At 42.9% G+C, this 15,440-nt stretch overlaps 1 protein-coding gene across 17 annotated transcripts in view; it reads right to left on the bottom strand.

The window, feature by feature from the left end:
* Nucleotides 1-15,440, bottom strand: part of OFD1 (OFD1 centriole and centriolar satellite protein) — a 131,915-nt gene that overhangs the window by 32,303 nt on the left and 84,172 nt on the right. For all 17 annotated transcript variants that reach the window (XR_010838665.1, XR_010838668.1, XR_010838666.1 and 14 more), the window contains 5 exons: nucleotides 11,586-11,716; nucleotides 10,934-11,045; nucleotides 2,080-2,685; nucleotides 1,474-1,594; nucleotides 218-318 (listed from right to left, as the gene is read on the bottom strand). Coding sequence is in view for 9 of the 17 variants with exons in the window: in XM_067023498.1 (XP_066879599.1) it covers nucleotides 218-318; nucleotides 1,474-1,594; nucleotides 2,080-2,685; nucleotides 10,934-11,045; nucleotides 11,586-11,716 (1,071 nt within the window). In the remaining 8 variants the exon portion in view is untranslated. The remainder of the gene's footprint in view (nucleotides 1-217; nucleotides 319-1,473; nucleotides 1,595-2,079; nucleotides 2,686-10,933; nucleotides 11,046-11,585; nucleotides 11,717-15,440) is intronic.

The raw sequence follows: 15,440 nt of genomic DNA on the forward strand, positions 1-15,440 counted from the left end.
CAATTAGTTACCCTGAAATTTTTAATAAATGGAACTCAGAACCTGAAAATCTTTGATACTAAAACGAGGCACTGTATCTGTATGTGTGGTTTTCTCACAAAACAAAAACGTCCTGATTTGTAACTGCTTTGTTTTTTATAACAATGGGTATGTTTTGCCAAAACTAAACACTCTACATTTTGAACTTATAAAAACAAGTACTAATATTTAAACTTACATTCAAAACATGCTTCAAATTCCTCATGATCCTTAAAAGCTAGCTTGTCCGGATTTGAAAATTCACTTTTGTCTTGAAGTTCTGTTTGTCTTTGATAAAGACTGGATGGGAAGAATAAAATTCAAGAATGTGAAGCTTTAATAATATAAGACACAAGAGCACAGGGTGATGAACAAGCCTTCTGTGACTCGAGAAAATGCTTTAGAAAATTAATTTTTCGTGGACTCAGAGAGAGTAAGAGCTATGGTGCACTGGGCACTCTCCACGCACCAGGCATCATTCCAAACAGTTAATACACTTTAACTCAGTCACTCCTCCAGACCACCTCATGCTGTGAGGTATGTACTACCACTGTTAACAAAGAATAACGCTGCACTCTCAAGGCTGTTCCTAGGAGGAATTTTTTTTTTAAAGAACTACAAAAAATTTTTGAAAACAAGTTTTTGAAAAGCTGTGCACACCTTTAGCATGAGCCAGCTGAAGATGCAACACACCACAGTGCCCTACCTCGGCCCATGTGTGCCCTGCCTCTCCTCTTGGCTTCAGCACAGAAGGAGAGATATAAAAAATATTACATACTTGAGGACCAAGACAGGCACATGTGGCAGTTTTCAACTCTGTACAGTAGAACTGCATCAACACATAGATGCCTAGGCCTGAGCCCAGAAAGGAGGAGTCAGAATCTCCTGCCACGGGGACTGGGCACAGGCAGGGGTCCCCCACGTGACTCGAATCCCAGCCTGCCCCCACCCCAGCTTCTCAACACAGCCACCGCATCCTGCTTCAGCCATCATATCCTAGGACCCGCTACCACTTTCGAATTGATTTCAATGATTTACAAAGTGGAACCTCATTTGCTTATATTTAAATGCCTAAATATTTGTGACTTTTTAATGATGTATGAAACTATTTTAAGTTTACACTGACTATTTGCTTTTGCAGAGTCTGTACGTCTCTTTCATCTTCATAAACCAAGTCTATTCACGGAACTATGCAAATGCTTATTAATACCATAGTATATATTCTATACATCAAGTTTAGGAAACGAGTAAAAATTACTCATTTGCTAAAAAGAGTCTTTTCCCCCCCAAGTAATTCTGATGATTCTCAAAGATCACGCATCTCACAGTCTGACTGCAAATTCTATACTGCCACATAGTCTTTAACATCACCCAGAAGACCCAAACACGCCATGACCGAGATCGTAGGCAGCAACCAGCCTTGGCAGAGGCTGGGCAGAAGGCGGCGGTACATACCTGGCCTTGTGCTCCGCAGGGCTGGACAGCGAGTGCACGGAAAGGCTGTGCCTGGACTCAGCAGGTGAAGGCTGCGGCGTTCTGTCGGGACGGGGGACAGCGGCCGGGGACTGGCCCAGCCCTACAAGGCAGGAGGAACCAGGGTGAGCATGTTACAGATTGTGTGGAGAAGACAGCAGTGGGGTTTCTAAACACTTCTATTACTTTGCAAATGAATTCTATCATCCTTGCAAACAGTGGAGTATGTGTAAATGATCCACAGAACTGACAATTCAGTCAACCGAATGGAACTGCAGCGGTAACGAGAAAACACATGAAACTAACCAGCTGCCAAGGAAAAGCCACTGTCAGTCTCTGAACAGCTTTCTGTGCCAAGCAATACACTGGCACTTGATGCTCTAGCCCACGGCCTCCCACACCAACTGTGACTTGGGGGAGGTGCCGTGGTTCCCCAGGAGCCCGCGGCTCAACGGCAGCGCTCTCCTGGGCCCGGCCCCCACACCCTGCTGCTGTCCTGGCTGCGCTCCTGCGGTCCTCATCCTGGGCCGATGAGGACCAACCCACCCACATCCAGAGCATCCCGCAACCCCTGTGGCAGTAGCTTACCTTCCAGGTACATCTCACTATCAAGGCTTCTCCTTGCTTTGGGGACGGGAGTGGAGGAGAGGCGTCTGGAGGCCGTGTCCTTGCGTGACCTTGAGGCTGTGCTGCCTGGCACCTCAGATACCTCACTCTCGTTCCCTCTATGCACGTTCAACAGAGGCTGCTGAGAGGCAACTCTGTCCTCTGCAAAAACACACCTCTCAGGAGTGCCTGCAGGGACGTTCTCAAGAGCTCTCGGCAGGTGCAGGGCGGGCAGGCTCCCGGTTGCCGATGGGCTCTTGGCGGCGCACCGACTGCCCCTTCGTTCGTAGTTTTGGAAAGCTTTTTCCCAGCGCTCGGCCTCTTGCTCCAGTTCTCTCACCCTTGCCGTGGTTTTGGCCACAAACTCGAGGTCGGAATCGGGGGGACTACTCTCCGTGCTGGCATCTGGGTAACTGGGGATCTGTGATATAACTGGGCCTGCCATCAGTTCCTCTCGTCTCAAAGGGTTTTTCAAGAAATACCCGCTTATGTCATCAACACGAGGTCCCTCCTTGCCACTCATTAACCCACTGATGGAGTGATTTAACAAAGACTGCTTCGCATTGCGGTACACTTCGTTCTCCAGAGCTACGGGTTACAAACAGACAGACAGTGTGAGACAGGAAGGGAAAAGGTGAAGGATGAAAATAAAATATACTGACAATTTCTTTTCTGAAAAATCAAAGTAATAAGGGCAAACTGGCACATTAAACAGTTTGTGGAGAGAGCAATCAAGATGGTGGAATAGCAGGACATGAAGTTCACCTCCTCCCACAAATGCATCAAAAATATATCTACATGTATAACGCTTCTCACAGAATATCTACGGAACACTATCAAAAGACCTCAGACATCTGAAAGAGCAAGAAAATCTCCATGCAACCAGGTAGGACAAAAGAAAAAAAAAGAGAGAGAGAGAAAGGAATCAGGACAGGACCTGCACCCTGGGAGGGAGCTGTGAGAGAGGCCAGGTTCCTGCACCCCAGGAAGTCCCTTCACCGGTGTCGAGATCAGCCGGGACAGACAACAGAGCTTCGGAGGAGAACGCAGCAACCAGTCTGCAGCAGCTAGGATGGAGAGAGACCTGCACAAAAGGTCTGCGCCACCACCCTGTACTCCCCAGCCTGAGATGCGCGTCCGCCAGTGTGGGCTGGGCGCTGAAGCTCACGCTTCGGAGATCAGACCCAGGGAGAGGACTGGGGTGGGCTGCATGGAAACAGCCTGAAGGAGCTGAAATCTGATGCAACCACACCTGAGGGTGTATGCAGAGGAAGCCAGGTGCCACTGTGTGGGGGGTGAGCGAGGGGAGGGGTGGGACCCGCCACTGCAGCCTTTTTCGCTACGCATGCTCTAGGGCAGCAGGACACCACCTACACGAGCTACAGGAGCAGTCTGCAGCTGCCACCACCGCTGCCCTCCCAGACTCCAGGAGTGGTCGCAAGCCACCACAGCTGCCTTCCCAGGCTCCAGGAGCAGTTGCAAGCTGCCTCTGCTCCCACTGTGTGCTCCAGGGGTGCAAGAGACCCCACTGCTGCCGAGAACTTCAAGACTGGGCAGCAGCTGCCGCATCTGCACACCCCCTCGATCAAGGGGATAATGACCAGCACACATTGAGGAAAGAGGCGACAAGCACGCATACTAAAAACAGCTCTCACGCCAAAAAAATATTACACCCACAAACGCTACACAGGGATGATGCCACATAAGCAATAAACAGTAGAATGAATAATGCAAAAGAACATGCAATTCCCTGGTGGTCCAGGGGTTAGGACTCTGCACTTTCACTGCTGAGGGTGCAGGTTCAATCCCCGGTCAGGAAACTAAGATCCCACAAGCTGTGCAGCATGACCCCAACAAAACAAATAATGCAGAAGAATGAATAAGTGATCTGGAAGATAAAATAATGGAAGTCACCCAATCAGGACAGCAGACAGAAAGCAAAATGAAAAAAAAAAATGAAATCAACAGAACTATGGGACAAGATAAAGCGTGCCAATCTATGCATAATAGGGATTCCAGAAGTGGAAGAAAGAAAAAAGGGGATCGAAAATGTATTTGAAGAAACTATGGCTGAAAACTTCTCAAACCTCAAGAAGTAAACAAATATCCAGGTGCAGGAAGCACAGAGGGTCGCAAACAACGTAAACCAAAGAGACCTATAGCGAGACATGTTATAATAAAAATGGTAAAAGTTAAAGATAAAGAGAAGATGCTAACAGCAGGAAGAGAAAAACAAGGAGTTCATTACAAGGGAACCCCCATAAAGCTATCAGCTGACTTCTCTACACAAACACTGCAGGCCAGAAGGGAGTGGCGAGGGATTGACTCTAAGTCCTGAAAGAGAAAAATCTGTAACCTAGGATACTCTACCCAGCAAAATTATCATTTAGAATCCAAGGAGAGATTAAGAATTTCTCAGATAAGTGAAAACTAAAACAATACAGCAACACTAAACCTATCTTAAAGGAAACATTGAAAGGTCTTCTCTAAATAGAAAAGAAGAAAAAGCAAATCAACTAAAAAACCCAGTACGCAGATTAAAAAGGCAATCAACAAACTTCTGTGAAATGATGATAACCACAATGAACAGCAAAAGAATGAATATAAAGATGTAAAAGAGAACATCAAAATGTTAAAATGTGGGGGAGGAGATTAAGAAAATGTCGATTATTTTTTCATTTCCTAGAATGCGTTTCAGCCTATATGGCTACCAGTCTAAGGCAAGCAGATACAGAATGGGGTTAACACACTTGAAAACAGGGTAACCACAAATCAAAAACAAACAACAGATTCACAAAAAACAAAAACAAGAGAATGTAAGCATAATACAAAAGAAAATCATCAAACCACATGAGGAAAAACAAAAACAAATGGACAAACAAATATAAAATCAATGGGAAAACAAGGCTTAAAACTGCAATAAATACGTATCTATCAACAATCATCATAAGTGTAAACACACTGAATGCTCCAATCAAAAGACACAAAGTGGCAGATTGGATTAAAAAGAAAACAAGAGCCTACAATAGGCTGACTACAAGAGACCCACTTCAGGGAAAAGGACACACATAGATTGAAAGTGAGGGTATGTAAAAAGATATTTCATTCAAATGGAAATGACAAGAAAGCAGGGGTTGCAATACTCACATCAGACAAAAAAGACTTTAAAACAAAGGCCATAAAGATAAAGGAGGACACTATACAAGGATAAAAGGATCAATACAAGAAGAGAATTTTACACACATCAACATATATGCACCTAATACAGGAGGACCCAAATACATAATAAAACAAATACTAACAGACATAAAGGGAGAAACTGACAAGAATACAATAACAGTAGGAGACTTTAACATCCCACTCACATCAATGGATGGATCTTGTAGACAAAAAAAACAAAAAATCAGTAAGGCAACAGAGATACCAAACAACACAATAGAACAATTAGACTTAACTGATAGTTTGAGAACACTACATCCAAAACAAAACAAAATGAAAACCAGAATACACATTCTTCGCAAGTGCATGTGGAACATTCTCTAGGATTGACCACATACTAGGGTACAAAAAAAGCCTCAACAAATTTAAGAGTACAGAGACTACCTCAAGCATTTTTTTTTTTTTTTTTTTGCAGTACACGGGCCTCTCACTGTTGTGGCCTCTCCCGTCGTGGAGCACAGGCTCCGGACGCGCAGGCTCAGCGGCCACGCCTCACCAGCCTAGCCGCTCCGCGGCATGTGGGATCTTCCCGGACCGGGGCACGAACCCGTGTCCCCTGCATTGGCAGGCGGACTCTCAACCACTGCGCCACCAGGGAAGCCCTCAAGCATCTTTTCTGACTACAGTGGCATGAAACTACAAATCAACCACAGAAAAACAACTGAGGAAAAAACGATTACATGGAGACTAAACAACATGCTACTAAAAAAGCAATGGATCAATGATGAAATCAAAGAGGAAATTAAAAAATACCTCGAGACAAATGACAATGAAAACAGAACCATAAAAAAATCTATGGGACATAGAAAAAGCAGTTCTTAGAGGGAAGTTCATAGCGATACAGGCCTTCCTCAAAAATCAAACAAAAAAACAATGCAGAAAAATGTCAAATAAAAAACCTAACCTACCACTTAAAGAAATTAGACAAAGAAGAACAAACAAAACCTAAAGTCAGCAGAAGGAAGAAATAATAAAGATGAGAGAGAAAAAAAATAAAATAGAGGAAAAAAAACAAAAAAGTCAATAAAACCAAGAACTGGTTCTATGAACGGGTAAACAAGATTGAAAAACCTCTAGCCAGGCTCATTAAGAAGAAAAGAGAGAGAACCCAAAGAAACAAAATAAAGAAAGGAAAAAGGAGATATAACAACCAATGCCACAGAAATACAAAAAACCCTAAGGGAACACTATGAACAGTTATATGCTAACAAATTTGACAACCTAGAAGAACTGGACAACTTTCTAGAAACATATAGCCCACCAAAATGGAATCAAGAAGAAATAAATAATTTCAACAGACGGATACTAGAAGTGAAATAGAATCTGTAGTCAACAAACTCCCTACACATAAAAGTCCAGGACCAGATGGCTTCACACGCAAATTCTACCAAACATACAAAGAAGAACTTACACTGATCCTTCTCAAACTCTTCCAAAAATTTGAGCAGGAGGGAATACTCCCAAAGACATTCTATGAAGCCACCATCACCCTGATACCCAAACCAACAAAGACACTGCCAAAAAAGAAAACTTCAGGCCAATATCTCTGATGAATATAGATGCAAAAATCCTCAACGAACTATTAGCAAACCAAATCCAACAACACATAAAAAAGATCATACACCACGACCAAGTGGGATCCATCCCAACTTCACAAGGATGGTTCAACATACGCAAATCAATGTGATATACCACATCAACAAAAGAAAAGACAAAAACCACATGGTTACCTCAATAGATGCAGAAAAAGCATCTGACAAAATTCAACATCCATTCATGATAAAAACTCTCACCAAAGTGGGTATAGAGGGAGCACGTCTCAACATAATAAAAGCTATTTATGACAAACCCACAGCCAATGTAATACTCAACAGTGAAAAGCTGAAAGCCTTCCTGCTAAAATCTGGAACAACTCCAGGATGCCCACTCTCACCCCTTCTATTCAACAGAGTACTGAAACTCCTAGCCGCAGCAATCAGACAAGACAAAGAAATAAAAGGCATCCAAATTGAGAGGGAAGAGGTAAAATTGTCACTATATGCAGCTGACATGATACTATATACAGAAAACCCTAAAGACGCCACACAAAAACTACCAGAACTGATAAACGAATTCAGCAAAGTATCAGGATACAAGATTAACATACAGAAACCTGTTGCATTTCTTTACACTAACAATGAAATATCAGAAGGGAATGTAAAAAAAAAAAAAAAAAAACCTTTCAAAATCACACCTCATAATACTTCAGAATGAACCTGACCAAGGAGGTGAAAGACTTATACGCTGAGAATTATGAAACATTAGTAAAGAAAACTGAAAATGACTCAAAGAAATAGAATGATATCCCATGCTCTTGGATTGGAAGAATGGTGTTAAAATGGCCATACTACCCAAAGCAATGTACAGATTTAATGCGATCCCTATCAAATGACCCATGACATTTTTCACAGAACTAGAACAAATAATCCTAAAATTTATATAAAACCATAAAAGACCCAGAACTGCCAAAGCAATCCTAAGGCAAGAACATAAAGCAGGAGGCATTACCCTCCCAGACTTCAGACAATACTACAAAGCTACAGTAATCAAAACGGCATGGTACTGGGACAAAAATAGACACATGGATCAATGGAACAGAATAAAGAGGCCAGAAATAAACCCACACACCTACGGTCAATTTATCTTCGAGAAAAGAGGCAAGAATACACTTATACAACGGAAAAAGGACAGACTCTTCAGCAACTGGTGTTGGGAAAGTTGGACAGCCACACATAAATCAATGAAGTCAGAACACAACCTCTCACCATACACAAAAATAAACTCAAAATGGCTTAAAGACTTAAACATAAGACATGACACCATAAAACATCTAGAAGAGAACACAGGCAAAACATTCTCTGACATAAATCGTACCCAAGGCAATAGAAATAAAAGCAAAAATAAACAAATGGGACCTAATCAAACTTACAAGCTTCTGCACAGCAAAGGAAACCATAAAACAAAAGCCAACCCACAGAATGGGAGAAAATATTTGATAACGATGCGACCAACAAGGGCTTAATTTCCAAAATAAACAAACAGCTCATACAACTCGACAACAAAAGAACAAACAACCCAATCAAAAAATGGGCAGAAGATCTATGTAGACATTTCTCCAAAGAAGAAATACAAATGGCCAACAGGCACATGAAAAGACACTCAACATCATTAGTCATTAGATAAATTCAAATCAAAACTACAATGAGGTACCACCTCACACCAGTCAGAATAGCCATCATTAAAAAGTCTACAAATAACAAATGCTGGAGAAGCTGTGCAGAAGAGGGAACCCTCCTACACTGTGGGTGGGAATGTAGGTTGGTACAACCATTATAGAAAACAGTATGGAGGTTCCTCAGTAAAAACAGAATTACCATATGATCCACCAATCCCCACTCCTGGGCACGTACACAGACAACACTCTAATCCAAAAAGACAAATGCACCCATATATTCATAGCAGCACTATTTACAATAGCTAAGACATGGAAACCTAAATGTCCATCAACAGATGAATGGATAAAGAAGATGTGGTACACACACAATGGAATATCACTCAGCTGTTAAAAAAAAAAAAGGAAAATAACACCACTTGCAGCAACTTGGATGCAACTAGAGAATATCAGAACAACTGAAGTCAGAAAGAGAAAACAAATACCACGTGATACCACATGTGGAATCTAAGATGTGTTGAATTGTGTCGTATTTACAAAACAGAAATAGACTCACAAAGAGAACAGACTTGTGGTTGCCAAGAGGGAGGGGTTTGGGGGACGGATGGAATGGGAGGTTGGGGTTAGCAGATATAAGCTATCATATAGAGAATGGATAAACAACAAGGTCCTACTGTATAGCACAGGTAACTATATTCAGTATCCTATGATAAACCATAATGGAAAATAACATCAAAAAGAATATATATATATACATGTAACTGAATCACTCTGCTGTACAGCAGAAATTAACATTGGTAATCAACTGTATTTCAATAAATAAAAACAGTTTGTGAAACCACAGTCATAACAGTAATTATTAACATTTACTTGAGAGCTCATGTGTACCAGCTACTGCTTCATATGCCTTCATTCGTAACCCATGTTATTATTTCACAATCCATTATGCACAACCTTGAAATCTAAAAGTTTTGAGAACTGAAAAGGTATTTACAGTGTATTAGGGAACAAAGCCTAACCAGACTTAAACTCATCATGTGGTTGAAAAACCTGACCTGAGCTGATATAAACCCATTTATAATCTTTAATTATTTCACCCAGCATGAATGTTCACACATTTGACTTCAAAATAATGAACGCGTCACACTACAGGATGCCGTCCCCGAACTCCCAGGGCTGCGGCATAATCCACTGCATACGGCCTGAGTCTCAGATAAGGAGGACATGCGGTCAGGCCACCACTGTGGGCCCAGAACTCTCACGGCTCCCACATCATGGATGGGGGACCGCGGCTGAATCCCCCACTTGGCGAGGCACTGAACCACTGCACTGGCCTAATGCAAAGCCAGCAAATGTGACCACTCTTCTCCTGCAAGGCCACCTTGATGATGCCATGGGACAGATGCTTGTGATGTCCATGTTCCAGAAGCTTCCAACCTCATTAAACTATTTCTAATGATAGGAGCTTGGTACAGGTTTCAGCTGTGGGCAGTTTGGCAAATGCAGAATTGTGGAGAGAAAATGAGGAACAGGAACCAGTGGAGATGAGCAGAGAGAACACAATAAAAGGGGCGTGGGGAGAAGGGGCCAAGGGCCTGAGCGGGAAGAAGAAACTGAGGAAGGCTCAAAATCACGAACACTCAGGAACTTTCACTGAGCTTGAAAGCAGCTAAAGGAAGTGTCTAAGCCTCGGAACACTTGTTTAGAAGGAGGAGGGGCAGATGTCATGCATCCATAGGAAGACATAGTAATAAAATGATAGCAGTGGCCATTTCCCCAGTGTCTTATATGCCCCAGGCACTGTACTGGAGCCAATCAATCACATTTCCCCTTCATCCTCCATGGCACAGAAGGTATTATTATCCTCACAAAGGGGGAAACTGAGGCCCAAGGAAGTTAAAAGCAACATGTCCGAGGCCAAACAACTAACTTCAAAATTGGGGTACAAAACCAATTTTCTGATTCCAGCAGCAGTGCTCTTTTTTGCCAGGGCATTTGGCTTCTCCCACAGGTATATACACCTGTCAAGGAGTATATAAAACCACTGAAGAGTAGACTGCTCTTATTATCAGGGTAACAAATAAAAAAGGAAAGCCTAGGTCCAGGATGAAACTGGGGGCCTCTGCATCACTACCACACCTTTCCTATCTAGGGTATGAGGCTCCCCCAAGCATGGGGCACCTGTGAAAGCAAGTCACTTCAGCTGACGACCTGGCTGTTATCCGTGAAATGGACAGGGAGTTTGACTTCTTCTAAGATGGCCCATGTCTGTATGGCTTTAACCCTACTATGAGAATTGCTAACAATTCAATGACTAACAATTATTACATTTCCACAAATGTCAGAAGTTTTACACACACACACACACACACACACACACACACAGAGGTTTAAAATGTCTCTAACCTATCTGAGTTTGTTTCAGTTGCAATTTTAAATCGGTAACCTGCATAGTTAACCTCTTGACAGAAGCATCATATTCTAGTATCTGGGCCTTCAGCTGGGCGGAGTGCTCAATCTGCAGAGAATTAGAGAAGAAAAAGAAGTCAACATAACAAATCACAGCTCACTTCAAAGGGAACAATTCTCTCATTGGGCTTATTCTCTATTTTTGTTTTGCCAATTCTGAGCAGCTTTATACCCGTAACCCACAGGGTCCCTTTAAACTGACGACTGATAACACCAGTTTCCATTTCTTCTTACACGCAAGTCAGAGCAGCTACTCCAGGGCATGGGAAGACACCAGAGAGAGGGCAGCAGTATTTCCAAGTCACAGGGTGCGAGTCGAGACACTTCCACTGTGGGCACCATCAGGACTTGGAAAATTTTGTGTTTAAGTGAGTTTGCTTGCCTCTGGATTTTGTGACTATTATGAATATAAAGTCACACGACCACCGGACCGTTCTCTCAGATGAGAAAGGACACCCTTTAGCACCCTGGGAGATCTCTGATGTTAAAATAAACCCCACTTACACCAGTGTGGCGTGTGCCAAGTTCACACTTGGCAGGCCAGGCAGTGGACTGGCCTGACCCCTGGGTGCTCACGAGAAATACTCACTTCGCTTTGCAGCTGTTTTTGCAGAGCTTGTTTCTGGGTTTCAAACTCCTTATGCTCAAAGGTGATAGCATTTTCTGCTGTCTTTAATTCTTTCTGAAAAATCAGCAGCTTAGGAGATGGCTGAGCTATGCCTAAGAAGGTAGAAGAGCCTGGTCATTACCAACCTGAAGTGTTCTCATTTCGCTTGACTTTTTTTTAATTGAAGTTTAGTTAATTTACAATGTTGTGTTAGTTGCAAGTGTACAGCAAAGTGACTAAGTTATACATATACATAATATATATTCTTTTTCAGATTCTTTTCCATTGTAGGTTATCACAAGATATTGAGTGTTCTGTCCTGTGCTATACAGTAGGTCCTTATTGTTTACCTTTTTTTTAAAAAAATCGGGGTACAGCTGCTTTATAATGTTGTGTTAGTTTCTGCTGTACAGCAAAGTCAGTCAGTTATACATATACCCACTCTTTTTTAGATTTCCTTCCCACTTAGGTCACCACAGAGCACTGAGTTCCCTGTGCTATACAGTCAGTTCTCATTAGTTACCTATTTTACACACAGTAGTGTATACATGTCAATCCCAATCTCCCAATTCATCCCACACCCCCTTTCCCCCTTGGTAACCGTAAGTTTGTTTTCTACATCTGTGTCTCTATTTCTGCTTTGCAAATAAGGTCACATCTGTACCATTTTTCTAGATTTCACATAAGCAATATTATATTTGTCTTTCTCTTTCTGACTTCTGTTGCTTGACTTTTAAAAGCAGCCAAACAAGTTTCAAATTGTTCTTCCTTTTTTGTATGCATACAATATTGTATTAATTCTATCAAATGGACTACAAGCAATTCTGACTCACAAATTTCAAAACAAAATAATTTAATGCACATAAATGCGAATTTTACTATTCTCACGTCCTTCTCCATGTAATACAACTCTTTCAAATCCTCAAATTGACTTGAAAGCCTGCCTCTTCTCCCTACAGAGGCAGATAAGGGGTGCTCTATCAAAACCTGTCAATGACTGCCCTGAGGTCCAATTCGATCTGTGCATCTGTCAGCGGCTCTCAGGGTCCAGGCAGAAAACAAGACAGCACGCCCAATTCAGGTCATCAGAGAACCCTTCAATAAAGACTGACTTAGGCTGGGTCCATAGCCACAAAGGATGGCATAGTTCCCTAGGCTACTAGCGGCGCCATGGTGTTTGTAGCCCTTGGGCCTAGAGGCCCGGGGAGGCAGGAACTCCCAGAACTGGAGAGAGCGAGCTGGTGCAGAATGCTAGAGAGGCCATCCCACAAGCACTGGGATCTTGCATGGGTGAGAGGTGCAGGGCCAGCCCAGGGACACTGTACATGGATGCGACAGACAGGGCAAACAACCTTGACCTCTCTCCTCCCTCCCTCCCAGGGCTTGCAGGCACTCGGCACACCTGACCAGCAGTCAGAGGGCAAGGGAAGCCCAGTACCATCTGGAGGGGTAAATTCAGACAGTTTTAAAATGTTTCTTCAGGACTGGCAGGAGACAAGATGGTGGAGTAAAAGGACTTCAGCTCACCTCCCCTCCTGAAAACACCAACATCACAACTAATTGCTAAACCACCACTGACAAAAAAGAGTTGAACCTTCCAGAAGAGATATTCTACATCCAAAGACAAAGAAGAAGCCACAGTGAGACAGCAGGAAGTTCACTTTTGCATTATAATCAAATCCCATACCTTCCAGGTGGGCGATCCACACACTGGAAAATCATTGTATCACAGAGATTCTCCCATATGAGTGAGAGTCTGGAGCCCCATATCAGGCTCCCCAGCCTGGGGATCTGGCATCAGGAGGTGGAGCCCCCAGAGCATTTAGCTTGGTACGCCAGCTGGGCTTGAGTACAGGAGTTCCTCAGGACTGAGAGAAACAGACGTCACTCTTGGAGGCCACACACAAGGTTTCATGTGCACTGGGACCCAGGGCAAAGCAGTGACTCCGTAAGAGCCTGGGCCAGACCTACCTGCAGGTACTGTAGGCTCTCCGGGAGAGGGGTGGGGGTCGGCTGTGGCTCACCATGGGGCCCAAAGGAAAACTCTTGGGCGTGAGCTCTCCCGGGGGCTCTCCATTTTGCCACCGATGATCAGTCCCACCCAACAGCCTACAGGCTCCAGTCCTGGGATGCCTCAGGCCAAACAATGAACAAGGTGGGAACACAGCCCCACCCATCAGGAGGCAGGCTGTCTAAAGTTGTCCTGAGCCAAGAGCCACCTATAAACACACCCCTTGACATGGCCCTGCCCACCAGGGGGACATGACACAGCTCCACCCACCAGTGTGCAGGCACCAGTTCCTCCCACCAGAAAGCCTGCACAAGCCCCTGGACCAACCTCACCCACCAGGGGACAGACACTGGAACCAAGAAGAACTACAATCCTATGGTCTGAGGAATGGAGACCACAAAAACACCGCAAGTGAGACAATACCAGACAGTGGAGACATATCTTTCAGACTAAGGAACAAGATAAAACCCCAGAAGAACAACTAAGTGAAGTGGTGATAGGCAACCTACCTGAAAAAGAATTCAGAGTAATGATAGTAAAGATGATCCAAGACCAAGAGGAAAAACAATGGAGACACAGACCAAAAGGATACAAGAAATGTTTAATAAAGAGTTAGAAGCTTTAATGAACAGAGATGAACAATATAACATCTGAAATGAAAAATACACTAGAAGGAATCAATAGCAGAACAAATGAGGCAGTAGAACAAATAAGTGAGCTGGACAACAAACTGGTGGAAATCACTGCTGAAGAACAGAATAAAGACAGAAAAATGAAAAGAAATGAGGCCAGCCTAAGAGACTTGTAGGACAACATTAAATCCACAACATTGGCATTAAAGGGGTCCCAGAAGGAGAGGAGAGAGAGAAAAGAGCTGAGAAAATATTTGAAGAGTTAACAGCTGAAAACTTCCCTAACATGGGAAAGGAAACACTCAAGTCCAGGAAGCACAGAGACTGCCATACAGGATAAACCCAAGGAGGAACACACCGAGACATGTATTAATCAAACTGACCAAAAAATTAAGACCAAGAGAAAATATTAAAAGCAACAGAGAAAAGCAACAAATAACAAACAAGGGAATCCCCATAAGGTTATCAGCTGATTTTTCAGCAGAAACTCTGCGGGCCAGAAGGGAATGGCAAGATATATTTAAAGTGATGAAAGAGAAAAACCTACAACCAAGAATACTCTACCCAGCAAGGCTCTCATTCAGATTCAATGGAGAAATCAAAAGCTTTACAGACAAGCAAAAGCTAAGAGAATTCAGCACCACCAAACCAGCTTTACAACAAATCCTAAAGGAACTTCTCTAGGCAGAAAAGAAAAGGCCACAACAAGAAACAAGAAAATTATGAATGGGAAAGCTCATCAGTAAAGGCAAAAATAAAACAAAGGTAGGAAATCACCCACACACAAATATGATATCAAAACCAGCAATCATGGGAAGAGGAGAGTACGAATGCAGGATATTGGAAATGCACTGGAAATTCAGAGACCAGCAACTTAAAGCAATCTTGTACATATACAGACTGCTACAGCAAAACCTCATGGGAACCACAAACCAAAAATGCATAATAGATACACACACAAAAAAGAAAAAGCAATCCAAACACAACACTAAAGACAGACATCAAGTCACAAGAGATCCAAAGAGGAAGGGAAGAAAAAAGACCTTCAAAAACAAAGCCAAAACACTTAACAAAATGTAAGTACATATCAGTAATTACCTTAAATGTAAACGGATTAAATGCTCCAACCAAAAGATAGACCGGCTGAATGGATACAAACACAAGACCCGTATATATGCTGCCTACAAGAAACCC

The sequence above is a fragment of the Kogia breviceps genome, chromosome X (assembly GCF_026419965.1).
Source record: "Kogia breviceps isolate mKogBre1 chromosome X, mKogBre1 haplotype 1, whole genome shotgun sequence".
Lineage (NCBI taxonomy): Eukaryota > Metazoa > Chordata > Mammalia > Artiodactyla > Physeteridae > Kogia > Kogia breviceps.